The 24,034-nt window shown below is 42.7% G+C and overlaps 2 protein-coding genes across 3 annotated transcripts in view; both read left to right on the forward strand.

The window, feature by feature from the left end:
* EOMES (eomesodermin) overlaps positions 1-24,034 on the forward strand; it is a 307,841-nt gene that overhangs the window by 72,450 nt on the left and 211,357 nt on the right. The window lies entirely within an intron of this gene.
* AZI2 (5-azacytidine induced 2) lies at positions 2-23,036 on the forward strand. 2 transcript variants are annotated; one of them, XM_083578179.1, is made up of 8 exons: positions 2-438; positions 3,454-3,683; positions 4,741-4,866; positions 6,565-6,664; positions 9,534-9,682; positions 12,617-12,681; positions 18,937-19,058; positions 20,565-23,036. In XM_083578179.1, exons 1-8 carry the CDS (start codon positions 399-401, stop codon positions 20,924-20,926), a joined length of 1,194 nt encoding a protein of 397 aa, XP_083434305.1. In that variant the 5' UTR covers positions 2-398; the 3' UTR covers positions 20,927-23,036. The 2 variants fall into 2 exon arrangements, with proteins under 2 accessions (XP_083434305.1, XP_083434306.1); XM_083578180.1 differs by having other exon boundaries at positions 44-417.

Consider the following 24,034-nt stretch of genomic DNA (forward strand, 5'->3'; position numbering starts at 1 on the left):
GACGGAGCCGCGCGGGACTACAAATCCCGGCGTGCCTCGCTTCTTTGCTCGGGCCGTCGCGAGGCTTTGGTTTCCAGCGCGGAGGTGGGGCGGCGGCGGCGGCGGCCGTTGTGAAGGGTCACGTGAGGCGGACGAGAGAGGGCGGAAGCCGGCGCTGCGTCGAGGGAGGCGGGGAAGAGAAAGGGAAAGGGAAAAGGGCTCCTTCGGGCGCTTCCGCTATTGGCTGCTGCCGCTGCTTCTTCTTCCGCGGCCGCTGCTGTTGCTGCTTCTACTCTCGGGCTGGGCGGAGAACGATGAGCGTCGAGAGGCGGCGGCGGCGGAGGAGGAAGAGCTTCGGGGGCTTGGGAGCGGGGGCCCCGTCGCGCTGCTGAGAGAGGGAGCCCCGGGAAAGGCCCGCGATGAGTTCGCTGTCCGCAAGTAACCCTTCGCTGCCTGCAGGTAATTCCTCTTTCCCCCTCACGGCGCACCTCCTGCGCCCGCTCGCCTTGGTCCCCCCCCCAGCTCCCCCCCGCCACCCCTAGTATACCTGGTGGGGGGGAAGGGGGGCACCCGCGTCCCTTTCCCCTGCAATTCGCATCGCCCACCACCCGATCGTGGCCTGTTTCTCACGAGACGGGGCAGGACAAACCCGTGTCTGGATGCAACTGCTGCAAACCGTAGGCAGGCGGGTGGGTGGGGGGGGGAGAGGGGGTGGCTCATATAATTCACATTTACTCTAAAGTCCCCCCATGTCGAATGGAAGGTAGCGCTCCATGGTGTGTTTCTCGGACGGCAGGCAGCCTAAGCGGCCCTCTGGACAAAACAAGCGAATGGAGGAAACTAGCATGTCGGTGAACCTCTCGCCTAGCCCTTTCCCTCCCCTAATGTGCTGCCGATGTGTGTAGAGAGTTTAATGGGTTTTTAACAGTGGTTCCCAACTTTTTTTTGGCCATGCCTCATCTAAGCATCTCTAAAATTCCGATTCCCCCCCCCCCCCCCCGCGACATATAATGGTTATTATTCAAAAAGTGAACTATTCACGTGGAGGAAGCCACTGTTAATAACTCATTCTTGAATTGCCCCCCTTAAAAATCAAATTGCCCTCCTGCGGGGCGTGTGCCCCACATTGGAAACCATATAGAAGTATCCAGCTGTTAAAGACAAACGATTGATTCCAGCTTCTCTCCCTCCCCCATGCCAGCTGGAACGATCCCTGCTTACTGTAATTGCGGTATGCGGTTTTTATTGAATGGTTTTGCTGCACCTAAGTTTGTGGTGCAGCACCTTGGTATTGTTTTAATAACGTGTGTGTCTCAAATAAATGCTCGGGTCGTGTGAAGTGTTGCAGCTCTTACAAACGTCCCATCTCCTATGTTGGCCTTAGGAATATGGAGGGAAGCTGACATCTTGCAAATGGCCCTACAAGGCTGAAGAAATGTGCTTGTTTTTGCTACAGACTAGGAAGCTGGGACAAATTTTGTGATGATACACACTTGACTGCCTGCTATGTGTGTGTGAATATAGATGTGTATATTGCCCTTCACCCAAAGATCTCAGGGCCATGCACATCATAAAAAGACATAAAAATTGGAGCAAAAACAAAACGATAACCCCCAACACACAACATGTTTTAAAGGACATGTTAATCAACTTAATAGAAGTGTTTCACTAAGTTATTCAATATGTTGAATTAAACTTTTAATGTGATCCACAACACTTGCTTTCCTTACCTTGAAATATTCACATAGGAAAAAACAATTCTGTAAAACAGTCTACAATGTTTCTTCCTGTATCTATAGCTCCATACCCCTCTCCTTGTCCAATAACAGCTTTGTGGCACTTGGAATTGGAGATCAGTGGGGAAGAGCAGAAGAGCACTTTCATCTGTTCTCTCTTGCCTTAATGGGTCAAAGCAACTGTCGAGGTTTCTTTCCAAAACTACTGACCTCTGCTTCTAGTCCCTACTGCTTTGTGTCTATCCTTAATTCAAGTGACTTGCTTTACGGTTGCTTGTGAAGTTGCAGGAGACTCTGGGATGGTTTCTCAGCTGTGTGCTCATTTTTCCCCTCCAACCTCCCACCTAAGAAAGATATGGAGTTTTACTAGGTCAAGTTGGCACCCTTCCCCCTCCCTTGCCAAAAAAAGGGAAGAAAGTTGGAGATAGCCCATGCACCATATACTGTTCAGAAAACTCAACATCTATGTAAAATAGGAAAGGACTTGAGACTTTGACATGGGTGCAAGAAGCCGAAGGGATTTGGTGAAGATATATTTTTTCTCTAAGAATTGGCACTTACTCCGGGAATGTTTAGTTGAAGAAGTTCTTATGTAAACAGTACTATCATTAGAAGATTATTATTTTTTTGTAGACTCTTGTTCCCAAGCTTTGCTTCTCCAGACCATGATATAACTTTAGAACTTTTGAAATGAGATATAATCCAGAGATCTCATCAACAACTGTCTGTAAAGTCTTCGTAACATTAGATATTGTTACATGTGTTGTGCAGAATCCTATTTCTCAGACAAATACTGTCAAGCAGTCCTTCTTTTCAACTTAAAATTCTGAGATCATGGAACTGTAGAGTTGGAAGGGATCCTGAGGATAATCGAATCCAGTCCCCTGCAGTGCAGAAATATACAGCTGCCCCATACAGGGATCGAACCTGCAACAACCTTGGTGTTATCAGCACCACGCTCTAACCAACTGAGCTACCTTCCATTCCACCATACAAGCATTCTTGCATCTCTTGTCTAAGAGCACTGTAAACATCTGATTCGAACACTTTATTTACTAAGACAGGTTGGAAACTGATGCTTTCTTGTTGAACTTCCTGTTTTAGAGGTAACCTAACATTTCTCATTACCTTATTTTATTTTTTCATGAGGTTGTGGTTTATGTATGTGTTTAAATTATGCTCTGATCTCACCAAAAGGAAGTTGCAGCAAAAGGAAATTCCCTGGACCCTTCTTTCCCTTTTAAACTTCGGAATAGGCATTTCAACACCACGAGTGGATTTCAAAATATGCATTCAAACTGAATCAAAGCTAGATGTAACTCGCCAAGAGTGAAAAATAAACACTAAATCTGTAGGGAGAGGGGGAATCAACTAGCTGGTTTAGAATCAAATTTCAGTTGAAGTGTGTATTGATGCTGCATGGATTTTAAGCTGTACGGCTCACTTTCAAATGCCCAGCTCTGCTTGCCCACTGTATTATAGCATATTAATGGAAGCTTTGTGGAAGGATCCCTTCCAATATGTTCTAATAGCTATTTTTATCATCAATACTTTACTGTCACCTGAGAGCCACTTCATAATTTTATAGTGGGAAATCTATTGTAAGCTTGAGGTGATATTTTCTGGTAAAGGCTAAACTATAACAAATGCTCTACAGCGTTTCTTCCAATTTGAAAGATATTAAATGCTTGGGATATATACTTAGGATCTTTCATAACATTATGCTTTTTTTATTTAGCTGCCATGGATGAACTAGCCGAAGATGACATTTATATTTTGAACCATGAAAAAGCAGACACTCATCCTAAGCAAGATGGAGAAATTCCTACTCCCGTGTATTCAGGCGAAGAGTCTGTTGCTTCACATTTTGCACTTGTCACTGCTTATGAAGATATCAAAAAACGACTGAAAGAGACAGAAAGGGAGAACTCCCTCTTAAAGAAAAGAGTAAGAGTGTTAGAAGAAAAGGTAAGTAACTGTTTAACAATTCACAGAAACATGCTTTTTTTGGGGGGGCAGAAATGATAAGGTATCTTAAGGCTGCAGTGCTATGCACAATTGGCTGAGAGTGATTCCTATGGAACCCACTGTAGACATGGCTGGGATTTCCCTGTGCACTTTACATGTGAAAATAGTAATTGCCAAACGTTTCAATAGCAAAACATTACTTTTCTGGTATGATTATAATTAGTACCTGGTTGTTGTTCTTTAGCAGCGAGTAGGATAATTGAACACAAAGGGGATGTTAGGAGACTTCTTAATAAAAAAATTATGCACCATAATGCAAGAGGCTGTCTTCTGCTGAGTCAGACCATGGGTGGCGCTGTGGGTTAAACCACAGAGCCTAGGACTTGCCGATCAGAAGGTCGGCGGTTCGAATCCCCGCAACGGGGTGAGCTCCCGTTGCTCGGTCCCTGCTCCTGCCAACCTAGCAGTTCGAAAGCACGTCAAAGTGCAAGCAGATAAATAGGTACCACTCCAGCAGAAAGGTAAAGGGCGTTTCTGTGCGCTGCTCTGGTTCGCCAGAAGCGCCTTAGTCATGCTGGCCACATGACCCGGAAGCTGTACGCCGGCTCCCTCGGCCAATAAAGCGAGATGAGCGCCACAACCCCAGAATCGATCAAGGATGGACCTAATGGTCAGGGGTCCCTTTACCTTTAGGATAATTGAACACAAAGGGAATGGTAAGAGACTTCTTAATAAAAAAATTATGCACCATAATGCAAGAAGCTGTCTTCTGATGCGTCAGACCATTGGTTTATGTAGCCCAGTTCTCTCTACTTTGACTGGCAGCAGCTATCTGGAATTTCAGAGCAGGTTCTCCCACAGCTATATTGGGAGATGCTGGGGATTGATCCTGAGCTGCTCTGTGGGCAAAGCTGATGCTGTCTACAATGAGCCCATGGTAAACCCATGTTTCCTGGCTGCCAGTTAATTTGTTTCACTTGAAGTATTTAAATTTGATGCTCTTCGAGTAACAAAGCTAGGAAAAATGTAATTTTGGAATTTTCCTCTAATCGTCTAGGTTCTTGGCTCCCATGTGGAAGAAGGCGCAAGCTCCGTCGGCCGTGAGCAGGTTAACAAAGCCTACCAAGCCTATCGAGAGGCTTGTATCGAACGGGATAATCTGAAAAGTAAACTGGATAAAATGGTATGTACTTTGCAGTAGGTTAAAAGAAAGATACTATGTGAGTGCGGTTTATAAAAGGAAATTGTGACTTTGATGTTAGGTTTCTAGCCAGTTACGCCAGCATTGCAGGGGTTTGGACCGGAGAACTCTCAGGGCCCCTTTTAGCTCTGCAGTTCTGTGATACTAAGCTGGGTAGGGAGTTTGTGGCCCTCCAGATGTTAATATTGTTCTATTTTAAAGATGATGATGTGGTTTATTAGATTTGTATGCCACCCTATACCTGTAGATCTTGTGGTGGTTTGCAACTTAAAATCACAATATAAAACGCACCCTACAAAATAACAGTTGTACTTTGGATTCTGAACGCCTTGCGACTCAAACGTTTTGTTTCCCAATCGCCGCAAACCCGGAAGTGAGTGTTCCGGTTTGTGTATGTTCTTTGGAAGCTGAGCATCCTCCGTGGCTTCCGCTTGAGTGCAGGAAGCTCCTGTAGCCAATTGGAAGTCGCGCCTTGGTTTTCAGAAGTTGAACAGACTTCCGGAAGGGATTCCGTTCAGCGACCAAGGTATGGCTGTATATAATAAAAAAGACAACTCAATAATCCCTGCTTGCACAACAGCCCCACCCAGCATAGGCAGAAGTCAGGGATGATGGGAGTTGTAGCCCAACATCATCGGGAGAGTACCAGATTCCCTACCCCTGCTCTATGGTGTAAGAGACTCAAGCAGGCCAGATCATTCTTCCCTGTTTACGCTCCCTCTCTGATGTACTATTTTCTTTTCCAATTGACAATTATCTCTGGTTACTGGAGGCCACTGAGCATGCTTGGTCCTTTTTAAAAGTTTTCCTTTTTCCTTTTCTTCTTTGGCAACCTTTTGGTTTTAATTTTTGGGTTTGTTTTTACTTCTGCATTCTTCAGAAGTCACCCAGCTATTCTTGTGTCTCAGTCGTCTTTGAGTGGGCACATTTGGCTCCAGCTCTGTCAACACTCAACCACCTGCGTTCACTAGTAAAGGAAATGCTGCAGAAGTTTCAGATTACAGAATCCCTTCCAGAGATGCAGTGTGCAGCCAGTGACCACTGGAGGAAAAACCCCATGTGGTGCAGAGAAGGCAGAGGGCAGATAAAAGCAAAGAATAACAAACAAAGAAAAGGGCTAGTTAATTTGGAAAGCCTGCTAACTAACTGAGCTCAGTTGGAGAGCCTTACCTCATAGCCACAGGATCTGGTATTGTGCCTGAAGAAAAAGTGCTATTTTATGTACTCTGAAAGGTTGCAGCATTTACCGTATTTTTTCTCTATAAGACTCACTTTTTCCTTCCTAAAAAGTAAGGGGAAATGTGTGTGCGTCTTATGGAGCGAATGCAGGTTGCGCAGCTATCCCAGAAGCCAGAACAGCAAGAGGGATTGCTGCTTTCACTGCACAGCGATCCCTCTTGCTGTTCTGGCTTCTGAGATTCAGAATTTTTTTTTCTTGTTTTCCTCCTCCAAAAAACTAGGTGTGTCTTGTGGTCTGGTGCATCTTATAGAGCGAAAAATACGGTATATCTGATCTTGACTTCAGTGCTTTAGAAACCGAGTATCTGACAGCTTGGCCAATTCTTCAAGAAGTAGAGCTGGCTAGCATTTAGTTCTAAGAGTTAGGCATGTATGGATTTTATTATTGATTGGAAAGCTGGACAGACTAAATCCTGGCAATGTGTTCCTTCCCCAAACTAGATGAAAGAGAACACCGAATCCCTGAAACATTTGAATGAGCAGTTGCAGTCCAAAGAAGTGGAGCTCCTGCAGCTCAGAACTGAAGTGGAAACTCAACAAGGTGCCCTTTGTCTCTCAGAGTGTAAATTTATGTGCTTGACTACGAAGCTGTACCTCTGTATAAGAAGGCCTGTAGCCAGTATGCATACATTTATGCTAACGTGTTCAATTTGCATAAAGGAATATTATTACAGATCACTGTTCAGAAGCAAAACATTATGGTGTTCATTCTCAGACAATTATGGCTGTGTGAGGGAGAGGATGGGGCTGCATTTGCTGCCCCTCCCTCCTTTTCTCTGTCAGTTTCATTTATGCGTTTTATTTTGAAAGATTTATAATCAACATTTTGAACGACATAGCTAAAAATACAAAGCTGAATACAGTGTAAAACGTAAAATCTCTACTTATAACAGCGCTAATGTCAAAAGCCAGCGCTAAATAGACAGTGAAACAGTAGAAATAGAAAGCAGTCCTTGACATTGTAGCCCCCATTTATAATTACAAGAGCAACTTCATAATAATAATACCAATTATACCCCACCCATCTGGCTGGGTTTCCCCAGCCACTCTGTGTGGTTCCCAACAGAATATTAAAAACATCAAACATTAAAAACTTCCCTAAACAGGGCTCCCTTCAAATGTCTTCTAAAAGTCATATAGTTGTTTGTTTCCTTGACATCTGATGGGAGGGTGTTCCACAGGGCGGGTGCCACTACTGAGAAGGCCCTCTGCCTGGTTCATAATCTTGGCTGTTAACTTTGCCATGTAATGCATTGCTTCACAATGCTGGGAAGGGTAGGCATGCGTGCGTGTGTGCGCTTTTTTGGAATTCTGAAAACCCCCAAAATAATAGTTTTTAAAAATAAGTTGTTAAAATCAGTGCAGTTTTGGCAGGTTCAGTCTGCCATCTTGATTCAGAATGACAGCCGGTTGGAGCCAAACATAGATGAAAACACTGATACTAGGAACCATCATACAAAATTTGGTTGAAGTAGCTTGAGGTGTATCCAAATGCATAAAGAACAAACAAAAGGCATACAACTTTTCAAATTATATAGTTGTAGTTTACACACACTCTCTCTCTCTCTATATATGTATATTATACGTACACACACACAAACAAACATACAGAGCTTTTCTGCTGTAACAGGCCCTAAGGTCTCCCTTTTTAAAAAAATCTGCTGCAGCAATGCCACATTTCACAATGTATCTTGGTCTGCCAGGTTACCAAGGAGCAGGGTCTGTGTTTGTTAGCCTTATTAATCCTTTGGCATTAGCATCGGGTGTTACATTAGTATAGCAACACCCTTTGCATGCTCCAATTAGCATGGACAGTGTATTCTCATACAGGAAGTGCATGTGCATATCTGTGAATTCCCAGAAATACCTCCTAAGTTGACCTCTGGCAATGGGAAGCAAGCTTTTGCTTTTCCTTTTATGTTTACATCAGCCCTGCACACAACTTGTTGACGTGGACCGATTATGCAAGGAGATCATGTGTTTGTGCCATAGGCACCGTAGCAGCTGAAACATTGCAATCCAAGAATGTACTTCTGCCATACGTTTGCATTGATCTAACGGCTGCTTCTTGCACGTTGAAATCTTCCCTCCACATCTTACTACACCTTGTCAAAACTAACACCGCTTGCATAGGAAAAATAGTAAATTGGTGTGCAACATCACAGCACAGGTGTAATAATAAAATTGGCCAAACCACCAGTAAACATGACGGAGAAACATTGTTAGTTTTTAAAAGTCACATTCCAAAGCCCTTTCAGAAAAATATGTTGTTTTAAAAAGTCTTTATTTTTACTCCCAGCCCTTCAGTAAGTTCCCAGGGTGGCTTACAAAACATTAACATTACAGTAAAAGCAAAACAGAAGCTGTTAGTACAAGAACATAAAATGCCATAACCAAATACCAAATTATAACCAAATACCAAGCAGTATAGGAGCTTGTCTGCAGGATTAAAAAGCCTGGTAAAATAAGATGCTTGCTTTGCGCCAAAATGACACTGAGGTATGTGCCAGGTGAGGCCACCTGGAAGAGCATTTCATGGTCGTGCCAGCACCGTGTATATCCTTTCTCCTGTAATCTGTGCCTCAGAGGTTTGGTGCTTCCAAAGAAGGCTCTTGGGTGAATGGTAGCACACATAGAGATAAAATGTTCTTTGAGAGAATCTCCACCCCCATTGTTCAGCCCGGACACTGAGGTCCAGCTCCGAGGGCCTTCTGGCGGTACCCTCCCCGCGAGAAGTGAGGTTGCAGGGAACCAGGCAGAGGGCCTTCTTGTTGGTGGCACCCGCCCCGTGGAATGCCCTCCCATCAGATGTCAAGGGAATAAACAACTATCTGACATTTAGAAGACATGTGAAGGCAGCCCTGTTTAGGGAAGTTTTTAATGTTTGATGTATTTATTGTGTTTTTAATATTCTATAGGGAGCTGCCCAGAGTGGCTGGGAAAACCCAGCCAGATGGGCGGGGTATTATTAATAACAACAACAACAACAACAACAACATTACTTATTATTCGGTTATCCTTATCCTAAGTAATGAATGCCTTCAGAGGTCAAGACCAGCACTTTGAAATGAGCCACATGTGCAGCCTATAGCATATTACAAAAGACCCATAATGTAATACATCGTGTTCTTTGTACATATGAACATCTGTGAATTTTTCCAGTGTCACATGTTTCTTTTTTTTTTTTTTTTTTTTTTTTTGATTTTAAATTCCAGTTTATTTACAAAGCAGTGTCACATGTTTCTTAATAATGTGATCACTCTAATTAAATTCAAAAACATCCGAGGTTTGAATTTTGGGCCTTTGCTATGCTCGTGGGAGCATAACTTTGAATCCAACCACACCATTCTTAATGTCTGATTATGTTCTGATTGAATGATAAGTGGTTTTTTTTTCATATTTCTTTGCAGTGATGAAGAGTCTGAACTCTACCCCATCTAGCTGGGAAATAGAAAAGCTGAATAATGCCCTAAAAGTGCACAGCTTGGAGCAGGATTTGGAGAAGCTGAGGGAAGAATGCAATGATCTTAGAAAAGAACTACAAAAATCTGTTCAGAAGGTACTAGTGCGTTATGGCTTCTGTTGCGGAGATGGTGTGTGAAAATGTAAAATTTAATGTTGATGCCCTTCTGTTGTGGAAAACTAATTGTAATAAAGGTATTGGCCAGGGCTGAGGCAGTTGTTGTGAAGCACACCTAAAGGCTTTAAAAGACTTGGTGAGATTTTTAGCTTCTGACTTCCATGCAAAACTGCTTTTGAAGGTGGTCTTTTCAAAAGAGGTTTGCCATGTGATTGAGCAAGCCCTCTGTCACCCTCCCAGAGTTATTTGCATTTGCAGAACTAATGGTTTGTTCAGTTTTTTTTAATTCTTGCCAGTTATCTGCTAAACGTGTTCATACAACTATAGTGTATTTCCCTCCTTAGTACTTAGTTATCTGCATGAGGGGAATGCAATGAATATGCTACTCAGCTCTGTTTTAATGCTGATTTTTCTGGCCTCCTTATGCCTAGATAACTACACACATTAGTAGGTGCTACCTCAAGTTGCAGTCTCAATTGGTTTTAAAGCCGCAAAAGATGAATTGCCAACAGCCTGAGAGGGATGGCAAATAGAATGTCATGGCCCTGTCTATCACATCGGTTTTGTTTGATGGCTAATCTGCGAATCTGCTGATTACATCTACCATTATTTTGGTTTAACATGACAACTTGGTTTAACATAAATGTCTCTCACATAACAGAAACTGGATTGCAAATTTCAAGAAGCTCCACTAGATGGAGCTAAGCACAAGATATTGGCTTGAATTCCCCTTAGCTAGCCCTGCAGATATCAAAACTGGCTCCTTTTCAATCCCACTGCTTAAAATTTGCTGAACTGAGCATGTAATTTATGGCGCTTATTTGTGGGTTCTGTTGATTTGGGTGGGATTATTCATAAATAATCCTTTCTTCCAGTTGTTTCCTTGTAGAAGCTGATTGAAACGTAATTTCATTACGTGTGGGTTCTTGTCACACGGTCACGCTATTCTACTTCAGTAAACTCCCATCTGTAAGTGTAGTATGACTCAAGCAAGTTCACCCTATAATCACTATGATTATGTTGAAGCTAAGTGCAAGCACTATTGACAGCTAGGAAGTTCTGATTTTTTAGAATGAAACCGCTGGTTGGAAGAAAATTCAGAATGGATAACTGCAGCTGTCACTAGCTTCTGAATAAGGATTTTTGCACATGTAGTTTATCTAATGTGATTAGCCTGTGTGAGTGATCCTTTTTTATGATAGTAATCAAATGAGCCCTACTCACATGTGACTCTGGTGGTGTAACTAACCTTGACAGGGTTAAGGACTAGAATTCTTCTCGCACCCCTGCACACCAGAACTATTGAACATCAATCACAAATTGGAAGAGAAGTCAACATACATTACTTATCCCATTAAAAAGTACTTTTTAAAAATTCTGTTCACAGTACTACTACAAATGCAGCTGCTCTCCATACATTTCTTTGATAACATTTCCTTTTCAATTCATTTCCTAATGATCCCTAGTATGGAATTTGCCTTTTTTTACACCTGCCACCCACTAGGTTGATGTCTTCCTCATGTTGTCTGCTTTGAGACCCTCATTCCTAGTCAGTCACCACCAGTTCAGACCTGCCGGGCATATTATGTGGAATTAATATTTTTTTGTCCCAACCGGCATCACTTTATACTTCTTGCGCTGAATTGTATTTTCCATTTCCCCATCCATTTTCTAAATTTGTAGATGTCCCTCTGAAATTCTTTTTGCTTTAACAACCCTGAACAATTTAATACCGCCAGGAAACCTGCCCATCTCACTGCTCTCTCTTGTTTATGAGCAACTTAAAAAGGACATGTCCGAATACTGATCCTTGGAGGGACTCCACTTTCTAATTTCTTCATTTGGAGAACTGCCTATTTATTTCTACCCTGTTTTCTGCAACTTAACCAATTTGTGATCCACAAGAGGACCTCTCCTCTTAGAAATCCTGGCTGAGCTACTTCATTGATTATTTTTAAAAAAATCAAGTATACTGTGTCAACCAAGGGACGTGGGTGGCGCTGTGGATAAAACCTCAGTGCCTAGGACTTGCCGATCTCATGGTCGGCGGTTCGAATCCCTGCGGCGGGGTGAGCTCCCGTCTTTCGGTCCCAGCTCCTGCCCACCTAGCAGTTCGAAAGCACCCCCAAGTGCAAGTAAATAAATAGGTACCGCTTTCTAGCGGGAAGGTAAACGGCGTTTCTGCGTGCTGCGCTGGTGCTGGCTCGCCAGAGCAGCTTCATCACGCTGGGCACGTGACCCGGAAGTGTCTCCGGACAGCGCTGGCCCCCGGCCTCTTAAGTGAGATGGGCGCACAACCCTAGAGTCAGACACGACTGGCCCGTACGGGCAGGGGTACCTTTACCTTTACTGTGTCAACCAGCTCACTGCTATTTGTATGCTCCTTGACCCTCTCAAAGAACCCTAATAGGTTCTTGAGAAATTACATGCCCTTGTAGAAGCCATGATAACTCAGATTCAGTAATGCTTGCTATTCTATATGCCTTGTTATCATACTTCTAACATATGCTGCTAATATGTTTTCCTTTTCGTTCTCTTCGTTCGGACCTCAGTTTTTTGAAGGAAGCTTTCTTGCCTCTAATAACATGTTAACCGGAACTCTATTATCACAATAGCTTCTAGGTTGTCATGGAGGGGACCAGCTTTATCCTCAAAAGTGCTTTTCAGGCTTGTTACAGCAGGACTTTGAAGGTTCCAATACTCTACTTTGCCATGTTAATAAGTCCCAAGCCATTTGGCATCACTGTGGTAGAGGCAATGAAGTATCAACACTTGGTTGTTTCAAAATGTCATTGAAAGCCTACCTCACCACTTTCCAACTTTGCTTTTAAACCTTTCTTTTCCTTTTACTTCAAGTAAGGTAGATTTTTCCCATTCTTTTTTCAAAGCCAAATGTTTTGTTTTCCCCACCAGGTTGTATCCCAGGAAGGAATTTTAACAAATGGAGAGTGTATCCAACAGCAGATAAGCATTCATAGGTATGTAGATCCCATGAACTTGTTTTATCTTTGTTAGGTTAGTCATCTCTGTGTTAGTTCTAAGTGAGATTACTTAAATCCAAAGAAGGCACTACTTTGAAGAAATGCTAAATTGGGAAAGATATGAACACAGTTAGGCATACCTTAGTGACATCCAGATAGAGCATGTTAAAACTAGTTCATTGTGGAGCTGCCTTTGAAGATTATTCAGAACTGACAGTTCACCCAGTATGCAAAAGCAGGGCAGGACTATCCGAGGCATGTTAACATGCATTTTGAGATGGCTTTATTGGCTTATAGTTGATTTTGGCTGAATTCAAAGTGCAGATTTTGTCCCTTTTTAAAGCCCTGAGCAGTCTGGGACCAGATAACCTTAGCGTAGTATTTTCTCATATGAATCTACCCATTCACTCAGGAAATCTATGGAGGTCTTGCTCTGTGTTCTCTTGACATCATAAGTACAGTAGGCAATTATATGGAACAGGGGCCTTTTCAGTGGTGGCACCAAGGCTGTAAATTCTCTCCCCAAGGAGGCTTGTGTCATTCTGATAAGCCTGTAGATCAGGCATGTCCAAAATCCATTTCGGGGGCCTAATCCGGCCTGCCGTTCGGTTTAATCCAGCCCCTGTGGCAGTTTATTTCCTGGGGTAAAATTCCCAAAAAAGCTCAACTTCAATCCTAAAAATCGTCAACAACTTTGGTTGGCCCTCATTCATGTTCACTTTATCAGATCCGGCCCTCTTTGAAAAAAGTTTGGGCACCCCTGCGTAGATGATGAGTGAAAAGAATTACATTCCATATTTACAGTACACTAAGTGCTGTGCTTTCTCATTCTTCATTTGCTGCTTCTATGTTCTCTTTCGTTGCATGCTGAGATTTTTATTGATCAAAAGATGTGGAGTAGAAATCTTAAACAAGCAATCTGTGTTGATAAAATAAGTTGTTAATTGTGGGAAACCTATCCAGTTATGAGCAATGGACAGGATGCAACTAAACAGTTTGTGCTGGTGCAAGGTTTAGCGTTAACACCGGAACAAATTTAGGTGATGTGTGGGAAGGAAATGTCCCATTGTGCAGAGAGAAATCTGTGCGTTAACGGAATGTTTACCATAGCACTACATTGCATAAAACTCAGTGGCTCAGATTTTGAAGGCAAATGATAAACCGGTTGCAGCATATCTGTTACATGAGAATCTAACCAGTACACAGTTATATAGTGAATAACATTAATAGGATCCAAAAATCCTATTTGCAGCTGAAGGCACCTCCCTGAGGTTCCACCCCTAAGTGCTTGCAAGTTGAAGTCCTTTGCGTGGCGAGTTCCCGCTTCCCCCCAGTGGAAATAAAGACACGTGGCACAAATATTTAGGTTAATGGGCAAAAAATGGTCACAACTTTATTGGTTACAGGAATTGGTCCTAACCGACTATCCGGCTTCAGCCCGATTGTTGAAGACCGGGAAGGGTTAACCACCAGTAGGGGGAGTCCTGCTGAGGCACATCAACTAGGATCTCCCCCGGGGTCGCCGCTCGGGGGCTTGCCTTAGGCCCTCACCTCCATAGGCTTCAGACAGGGCCACGCCCCCCGGAATCCTTTACCGGACTACCCTTCGATATTCGGGGGAGGTGATGGCGCTTCCTCCCCCCCCCCCATCTACATGACAATACCCCAAAATGTGGGGTATTGTCATGAGGAGGTCAAGGATACAAGCATATGACTTTGAGGATATAGAGAAAAATGGATTTGTTTTATCTTTTTAACTTCTTTTTTTTTCTTAATTAGCTGTTTTTTGTGTATTTTGCGTGTTTTCTTTTTTTTTGTATTGTCTATTTTTATTTGTGGTTTCTCTTTCTTTATGCTGTAAATTTTTACTTTTTTCTTTTGTAAAACTCTAATAAAAATTTATTTTAAAAAAAAATACATGACAATACCCCTACCAATGCCGAGGAAGTTGTGATGATTTGCTACGAGGTAGGCGAAAAACCCAAGTGGCTGGTGCCAATTTGCCAAGTGGAAAAAAATCCTACCAGGCCCCTTAACGGCGACCAACCGAGGTCCATAGCAAGGTCAAAAGGAAAACCTAAAGGGCGGGAGGGTGGGAAACCCGTTGAGCTGAGGCGGCAAAAGAGGGAGATCCCCGGCCGCGCCAGTGTGATAGCGCGGAGGCTGAGAGCCAGCCCCCGCGCACATGGAGTGGGCGTGAAGCCGGCAACTCCACCTCCTCTTTAGTTCTGGAGTGGTTTTGTGGTGCAACCTTCCTAGACATTTGCTGGATTCTTCTTTGGTCCTCTTGCAACATCAGATCTAGCTTTATGTGAAACATCTTCACGAATCTCAAGTCAGAGTTCAGGTGACTTATAAGAAAGAGTGGCTTTTCTCTAGCGCTTGCAGTCAACATTGAATGTGGATGAAACCAAACTTGAAGCACATTAGAAGAAATAATGCAGGCCTTGTGAAATTAAGGGAATCCATCACATTGTCTCTACCATATTGCTAAATTGCTCTTTCTGTAAGACTTTATATGGTAACGTATTACTTGAAACTCTTATTTGGAATGTTGCACAGGGCTGTCTTGTTTTTCAGCAATTGCTTCTTGCCTAGCAACCCTCCATCACATTGTCTGGGTGGAAACTGCAAGAGAAACCTGTACAGCTGCAGAACAGAAATAACCTACAGGAGCAGTTGTCCTGGAGACAATTAGTATAGAGAGCACACAACCCAACCTGTGACCTTCTCTCTCTTCAAAGTGCCGTTGATGTAGTTAAGCCTCTTCTAACCAAGCCCTACTTCTTCCTATTGAGAAAAGGAGTAAAATTCTTATTTATGTTTTCAATCCTCAGAAATGCATTTTCCTTGTTTTCCACATGAGGGAGAAGTAGGACTTGGTTAGAAGAGGGCATGATAGCTATTTCGTGGCTTGCATTGGAAAAAATGGAAGGAAAGGCAGTTCATTGGGGCTCCACTATGTTAATAACCCATATGGTATATCCTTTATTCGTCTTAATGAGCTAGCCAGCTAATGTTTTTGCTTCTCCAGAACAATGTTCAAATAGGTAATTTGCTAAGTGACACTTTTAGCCCTTCACTCTATTAAAATAAGTTGTGTGTGTTTTTTTAAAGCATCTCTCTGGTAACAGCCTGGTATGTAAATTAGCACATACAGACTTTTATGTTAAAAATCCAACTATTTTATGTAATTCACATCGACTGTGAAAACAAGTCCACAGCTCTTTTCACACCTAGAGGAAGTTCTTTGAAATGTTTCTTTCAGCAAGTACCCTTTGCTTTAATATGAATGTCAATATTCACTTACCTAATATTCTTGTGAAATATTTGTCACTTGTCAGTGACACAAGAGATTCTTTGAATACGAATTGTTGCTTATCGGCAGCTAAGCACTCCTGCAGATAGGGCTGGGCGACTTTATTGCCAACGGGAATTATTTTGACTAGAGTCATATAATTTGTGGTGGCAAATTATTAATAATTTCTTTTATTACAATGATGGTAGTCATAAGCAAAAAAACAACAACATACTGCACATTAATATATCTCAGCTAAAGCACAACTGAGGAACACTGAATGACACTGCAATAGCTTTAAAGAAAAGCAACATATGAAAGCTTGCATCTTACGAGCTTCTGTTTGTTGGTGCAACTAAGAAATATTGGTATATACAGGATATAACACCTGACCGCTCCTTATTACCTCTCTCGAAAGTTTTGTATATCTTTAAGCTTGTTTGCGGTGTCAGGATTCCTGCTGGGTCCGCCCCCCGAAGTCTCAGGCCAAAATTCTGCACCTTCCTTTTTCAGTTGAGATTTGGATTATGGGGGTATAATATATCCACCCATACACAGCACAGCAGCAGAACTCATTATGCTGCTCCTAGTTTGGAGAGAACTGCCCTAATTTGTTATAGTTCTTGTCGGTCAATGAGTCTTAACTGAAAACTGTGCAGTACTTGAGAGTTTTAAGGGATACTGATACACACAGTTGGAACTCCAGTCCATCAGTGAGAGAAAAGCATATTCAAGAATGTTTCCCTTGTGTGACAGCATCCTGCTTTTTAAAAAATCTTGCTTCAACAAAGAAATACAAGGTTAGCAGATAAGTTAAGCTAGCAGTTGGGTGCACTGTTTGCTTAAACTGGTCATCAAACATTGCAACTAAGCGTGGTCTCTACCTGACTGTAAACTTGTGTATTTGCCTATTATTACATGCTTCTTGACTTCTGTTCTATCATTTCTGGGTTGAAGGAGGTACTTGTAATTACCTGAAATGCTGCTTCTCGAGAACCCTGTCCACATTGAGTGTGGCCGATCCGTTATCTTCCTAAAGACTGATGAAAGCAGTTTCCTATATTTATGGGGGAACTCTTTACCCAAAGAGTGTTGTGAGGGGGCATCTGCCAGATGCAGCTCCCAGTGATGTGTTGACTGGATATTTATGCAAATACTCTGTGGATGATGACAGAAATATGTGACCTGATCCACATGGGAAACAGAGTTCTTGCCTTTTTGTAATATTAGAAGCAACTGAGTTGTTCTGTGGAGACTGATTTTTTTTTGGGGGGGGGGGATGTGTGCTGGGCAGTCTGAATCAGAGCAATGTTTTATCTAGAGTTCAGACTGTCATAGTCTGTACAAGAGCAACGTCTTGTGCTTGGAAGTACTCTGCCAGAAGCTACAAATTGCATTTTTCACAGAAACTAGGTGTTCTTCCATTTATGAATAAGGCTTTCTTTCTGCATGGGATTTGTAATGCTAAACACCACTTCAAAGTTAGCAGGTGGTACAATGTTAGTCATACTTGGAGGGGATCCATTGAAATTAGTGGATTTAAGTCATACTCTGAGTATGACTTGGTTAAATACCATTCCGTTAATTACTTGTTGGGATGTATCCCTGTCCTGCAAAAGGAGTGCTTCTGTTTAGCCAGACTGGAAATGGAGCAGTGTGTTGTTTGGACTTTTTTTTTTTAGGTGGGCGAGGAGAAATGACATTTTTCACCTCTCACCTTCTCTAGGACTCTCTCCTGCTGACCTATATAGTTTCTGGTCCCAAACCTGAGTATTTTATTGTTGCACACTCACCCAATCTCCAAGCTGTATGAGATTACAGGGGTTCCAGGTGCTTACTCTGGGTTCATGTTTCCTTTTCGAATGAGGCACTGCGGAGTCTACGGTGTCTTTATGATATAGGTTAAGGTAAAGGACCCCTGGACAGTTAAGTCCAGTCAAAGGCAACTATGGGGTTGCAGCGCACGTCTTGCTTTTCAGGCTGAGGGAGCCAGCATTTGTCCACAGACAGCTTTCTGGGTCATGTGGCCAGCATGACTAAACCGCTACTGGCACAATGGAACACTGTGACAGAAACCAGAGCGCACAGAAACGCTGTTTACCTTCCCGCCGCAGCGGTACCTATTTATCTACTTGCACTGGCATGCTTTCAAACTGCTAGGTTGGCAGAAGCTGGGACAGAGCAACAGGAGCTCACCCCGTTGTGCAGATTCGAACTGCCAACTTTTTGATTGGCAAGTCCAAGAGGTTCAGTGGTTTAGTCCGCAGTGCCACCCACGCCCCCGTCTTTATGATATATGTTTTACGCATATATTACAACCTGAGCCTACAATTGACAGCATTAACACCCCAAGTGGGTCTTGCTTCACCCATCGTCACACCCTTGGATGTGAGCAGAAATCGGACATATCTCCCTCTCAGAGACTTCAGCCTCCTTCTTCCTTCAGCACCTAGCTTTTACACACACATATCACACACACACCCTCAACTCTGGCCTTTGTCTTTCCTAACTACCAGCATGTTGAGGGAGCAGGACTCATTTACTTGTCATCTGGCACAGCCCCACTTCCTTTGTTACCTTAACGACCCATAGTTAGAGGGCCATTATCACACCAGGAAGCTAGCCTGGCTATTTCAGGAATTTGAATCATTAGATTGTTAGATTTTAAAACTTGCTATATACAGAAATTATAGGTGCTGAGCAATTTCCCTTGCTTTTGTTTGATTTGCTCATTGCAAACAGCTGAAAGTCTGTAAATTTTGTTAATAAACCTGATTTGCAATGGAGGTTGAATAATTTTGATTATAGCTGTTTACATGGAAATAGTGCTGTGAGATGCCCACTCCATCCCATCCAGAACTACTTTTGTTTAGAGACCTTTCTGTAGATCATAGTAATACAGGAACTGAGACATACAGCAAAGCTGAAATGTTGTAACTTCTAAAATGTTTCAGTGAAAACGTTCAGCAAGCGTACTGGGAGTTGAAGCGGGAGATGTCTAATCTGCATCTGGTGACGGAAGTGCAAGCGGAAATGCTCAGAAAACTGAAACTGATCCCATCTGCAACCAAGAAAGGCAAGTGAGAGTTTGCAGGATGAGGTCTTGGAAATGCAAGTCGCTTACCTAAGCTGCATCATTTTGGAGTACAGCTGCCTATTGCTTCTTCTCAAAACCTCATCAGTTGAAGCTCAGAAACCTCCGTTTTCTCTCTTGACTTCCGTCTTATAATGGTCAACTTAACACATAAAGGTGTTGCTGATGGGGTTTTTTTTTTAAATGTGGTTTTTCTCTTCCCGTGTGGCTTTCTTCCTCGGTCAAGTGTTGCTTATTTGTACGAGGCTGAGGTGTGAAGTTTAGTTGTATTTGACCTTTTTTACCACAAGTACTTCGTATTGGAAAAAGCACCAACAGACATTTCATTTTTCAAATGCATTCCTGTACAAATAGTGTCCTCTTAAAACAAACCAAAGCAGGTGAGGCAGACCCCCTCGCCCCAAAAGAAAATGCATGCTACATTTTTCTTAGCTGTTTACTGGGACCATTAATCTTCAGGGCTGCTTTATATGACCCAGAAAGCACTTCTACAATTTAGGCTTGAAATTCACCTAACCAGCCATGTCAGGGGAAGCCCTGTGCAAGGACGTCCACTTGCTCCACAGGGGTTTCCTCTCTCTTCCCTGTGCCTCCCCCAAATTATTATTTTTTTGTGGGGACAGAACCCCTAGAATAGTGCACACTGGGAGGAGGGGTTATTATTCTTTGTGGACCATTTGGAAGAGCACAGCATTAAATTCCACCCTAGATGGCCTTAGGTTGTTTGCTGGACTACAATTCCCATCATCGCTGGTCTATGGGCCTTCCTGTTTGGGTGGAAATTGGGAGTCCAACATCTGGAGAGCACAGCTTCGTCATCCCTGCTCAAGAACGTAAGCAGTCGCCTATTTCCATGCAGCTTTGGACCAGCTAATTGGCACAGGCTCACTGGTTCAGCTAGGGTTCAGCAGGGGTTGAGTGTGAACTGTTAACCCACAGGGATGGAACCAAAACCCACCCCCGACTCTACATCACATGCTCTGCTGCTTTAAGGCTCCCCCCCCCTTGCTGATTTACTAAGGAGAGCAGCAGAAGGCTGGGCTGTTAAAGTAGAGGGTGAGCTTTTCTCCTGTCACCCTCTTTTTTAGCATTTCTTCCTCGCGCGCTCACACACTTTTATAGCTGAACTGGTGAGTGTGTTCACTAAGCAGAAAGACGTATGAGACTTAGCCTGGAGAGGAACAATCAGCCCTCAAGAAACCACAGCAAGAAGCTGCCATCTCCTTTACTCTGTCACCTCCAGAAGTCCCATTCAATGAGAAGATTGGATTTATTCCCCTATGTAGGTGATGTACTTAATTCTCAACGAGTTAAAACTGGGGTATTGAGGTCCTTGAAGAACTGAGTTGCAGTAAAGCCAAATGAATGGACAGAAGTTAAGAGATGCATTATAAGTAATTGGCTTTTGTCTACTGAAATAAAGTATAACAATTGTGTTAGTTTTGAGTGTCTCTTGTGTTAATTAGGTATTTTCTGCTGTTTCCACAGTGCCACCACATGCTCCTGTTCAGTGTATTGAAGACCTTGAAAGGGACACCACAGATCTTTATTTAGCTGCTTCTGGAGCTGTGTACAAAAAGAGGCTACTTCCGCCGAGTGACCACACTTTCAGCAATGTTGTGTCTTCCCCCTCGTGTACTGACGAGAGACTTGTCCCAGTTCACGACTCTCCGTTTCAGGAACCTAATTCGTACGGAAAGAGCTCTCTGGAAGATAATTCTTGGGTCTTCCCAAGCCCTCCAAAACCTAGTGAGACAGTGTTTTGGGAAACGAAAAACAGAGCGTCTCACTTAAACTTTCCAGAAAACAGTTTGGATCACTGTAACCAAAACTGCCTGCACAAGAGCTAAGAACTGTGGAACTTGATTTAGCTCTGACTGGGCTCCCATACACCTAAGAGGAAAATAGCTAATGGGAAGGAGGGTGAAAGTGTGGTAATCCAAGCAGGATTTTACTCTTCCCTTGTCTAATTTTGAAAGCAGGCCATGTACATCAGTAGAAATGGCGTATGGTGTAAGGCCTAGAATACACGAGTCAGTCTTTGGATTGTGCTCCTGCAAATTACTAGAGTATTAAGCCTCCGAGTAAAACAAAAGCTGTACATTGCAGCTAATTGTGTGAATGTTGCTTAAAATACAGTATCTTCAGACATTTCTACAAGCTTCGAGAATGTCCTTCCCCCTCTCCTTTTTTGACACTGTCTCTTCCTTCAGGCCTCTCAGGTAAACAATGGAATGTGATGTAGGTTTTACCTCCAGTTCTGAAACAGTGTCTGGTTTTTGTTCCCTACTCTGTGCCGTGCGCAGGGAAGAACAGGTAAATGATTGAAGTGATTGTGACTAAAACAGTAAGCCAAATGAGTAGATTTGCTGTCTCAGCTGTGTGTCATCTTTAGCCTTACAGTGAAGAATCTGAGGTAGTAGAAATGGAGTAGAAATCTTAAAAAAACTTAATGGCAAATACTTCCTTCATAAATAGTGGTGTTCTGGTATGATCCTAGCCAAAATGCAGTGACCATTCGGGTGCCTATCTGCCACTTACCAAAAACTTTGCTTTATGACTCCTAAGCTCACTGACTGCTTTGATGTAGAAACCTCCAGGCGCCTTAAGCAGGAAGAACTGTAATATGATAAATGCATTTAATCTATGATAAAATTTATGTCCTATATTCATAAGGTGCATTGAAGTGTCAGAAACATTATGTACATAGTCACTCAGTATTCTAACAAATATTGGGAGTCAAATAATTCTTAAGCTCCTGGTCCCTACTCTATATTACTGATTAGCTGAAATTAAGATTTTGTAGCAAAACCTATTAATATTGATTTGTTTTCAAGCAGAGAATAGTGGATGGTTTCAGAGCCTGTTAATGTCCAGGTTTCCAGCAATACTTTTTCCTCATTGGCCTTTTGACATGCAGTGGAGCAAGATTCTCTCGTGTTGGAAAGGGCTGGTGAGGGCTGACAACACTAATTCTGTGCCAGAATCTCATCTGATCATTTCAACGGTTACAAATTAATGCATTATGCCACCCTTCTCCTTCCTTCCCAACTTGGACTTGAAACACGACTGGGGAAAAGTAAAATCTGCATTGGACCTAAGAGATCAGGGGTGAGCAACCTGCAAGCCTTGGCCCAATTCCAAAAGCCCTCTGCTGATGCTCATATCACCTGGTAGCGTAATGTCCCTTCCTGGCGCCCTGCTGAGTGGAGAGGAAAAGTATAGCCACACCCAGTATTGACTCTGGCCCTGCCTGCTTTTGGCATGTGGCCCCTGACAGATACCCCAAAGGAGACAGAAAATGTTCTTCACCCCCTTTAAGATGCATGTTCTTAAATAATAAAAATCACTTGCCTGGGTGCTGTGTGCCAGAGCAGTGCAAGCATATCAGTGGTTTTCTGTAAAGGGAAACGTGGCTAAGTCTTCCCTTCCTTGCATTGCAGTTTAAATATTTATTCTTTGTCTCATACTGGAGAGAGTTTTATCTGTGGAAGAGGGAGAAAGGATGACTTCTACTGTGTTAGTGAATGGCATACATAAATAAGGTACATACCATTCACCCGATACTCTTATCTCGCTCACATAACCTGGCTTGTCTGTGATTAATGGAAATGGTGTCAGATGCTGGAATTTATTCTGACCAATGAACATAGCTGACTCAAGGGAGTACAATCTCCTGAAGAGTAATAGAACAGAATCCAATATGCATAAAATAAATCCAAGTCACTAGACTTTAGCTGATAGAACCAACTACCTGTGTAATAACACAGCAGCAAAAGCCATTTCTCATGTGGCTGCAGAGCTCTGATGTGTTTCTCAAGGCTGCTCCTTGGGGTTACAGGGACTTGAATAAGTATCACTGTCCAGCACACTGACACAGTTAATGTTTTAAACAATGTACTGGAGAAATGGTCGTATTTTTAAATAAATTATTTTTCTTTGAAAATGGCTTTCTATAAATTAATGCAAGTAGTCATTATTTTTTTGACTGCTACGTAGCTTTTGTACCTCAGAAATGTCCACAACTGCAAGATGCATGAATGAAACTTTAATATCTGGTGCATAATTCTACACCTCAGCAATCTCTTCGTAGATTTTTATTCTTCCTGGACTGCTTATTGCTCCCTTACTGCGCATAGCAATATTCATATAAATACATTGTGTAGGTAAATGAATTCCTAAGTGGGAGGAGACTTTTATGTTTTATGAGGTGTCATGAAATAGTGGGAACATTAACCAGCTCAGTTTCTTTAGGTGAGCTACTCATTGAAGTGGTTATTCTTTCTCTTTCACCTTCCTATTCCATACATTGACACTCTAGTCTAGGCGTTACCATACCAAGGAACCCTTGAGCCTATTTGTGCTACATGAGTCTTAACCGGCAGAAGTCCAATAGTCTAAAGTGTATGGTTTGCATGCAGAAAATGCCACACTCAATCTCCAGGCTATGAAGATAAAGTTGGGAAGGATCCTGTAAGAAACCCTGGAGCACAGAAAGCCATTGCAGTGCCATTTAATGTTTCTGGCCTGCACATTCCATCCATTCTTGACCGTTCGCCATGTTGGCTAAGGCTGATGGAAGTTGTAGTCCACTAACAGCTGGAAGGCACCTCCCTTGGTATCTGCTGCTGTTCAACATAGATAACAGTGGGCGGATGGACAAGTGTCCTGGCTTAGCATAAGAGCAACTTCCTATGGCTTTCTCCACTGCTGTGGGATACAGCAATAAAAAAGATGGGGCTAATTTAAGGAGGGAAACCAGTAGCTTTGAGCAGGGGAAGAATGGCTGTAATCTGAATTTGCCATTCAGTTGCTTCTCTCAGTTCTCCCTCCCTTCCCAAGCAAAACTTTTTGAGTTTAAAATCACTTCGGAACTTGTGAGTTTGTGAAGCATTCATGCATTGCTGTTTTAGCAAGGTCTTCAATTAGACAAATAAGGCTCTGCCCCCTTTAAGCAT

This window comes from Podarcis filfolensis (assembly GCF_964270895.1).
Source record: "Podarcis filfolensis genome assembly, chromosome: 12".
Lineage (NCBI taxonomy): Eukaryota > Metazoa > Chordata > Lepidosauria > Squamata > Lacertidae > Podarcis > Podarcis filfolensis.

Excerpts from the sequence above, each read along its gene's own strand:
- AZI2 (XM_083578179.1), top strand. The coding sequence starts at position 399 with ATGAGTTCGCTGTCCGCAAGTAACCCTTCGCTGCCTGCAG. Across the intron at positions 4,867-6,564 it reads AAAGTAAACTGGATAAAATG|ATGAAAGAGAACACCGAATC; the intron begins GTATGTACTTTG and ends TCCCCAAACTAG. Across the intron at positions 9,683-12,616 it reads TACAAAAATCTGTTCAGAAG|GTTGTATCCCAGGAAGGAAT; the intron begins GTACTAGTGCGT and ends TTTCCCCACCAG.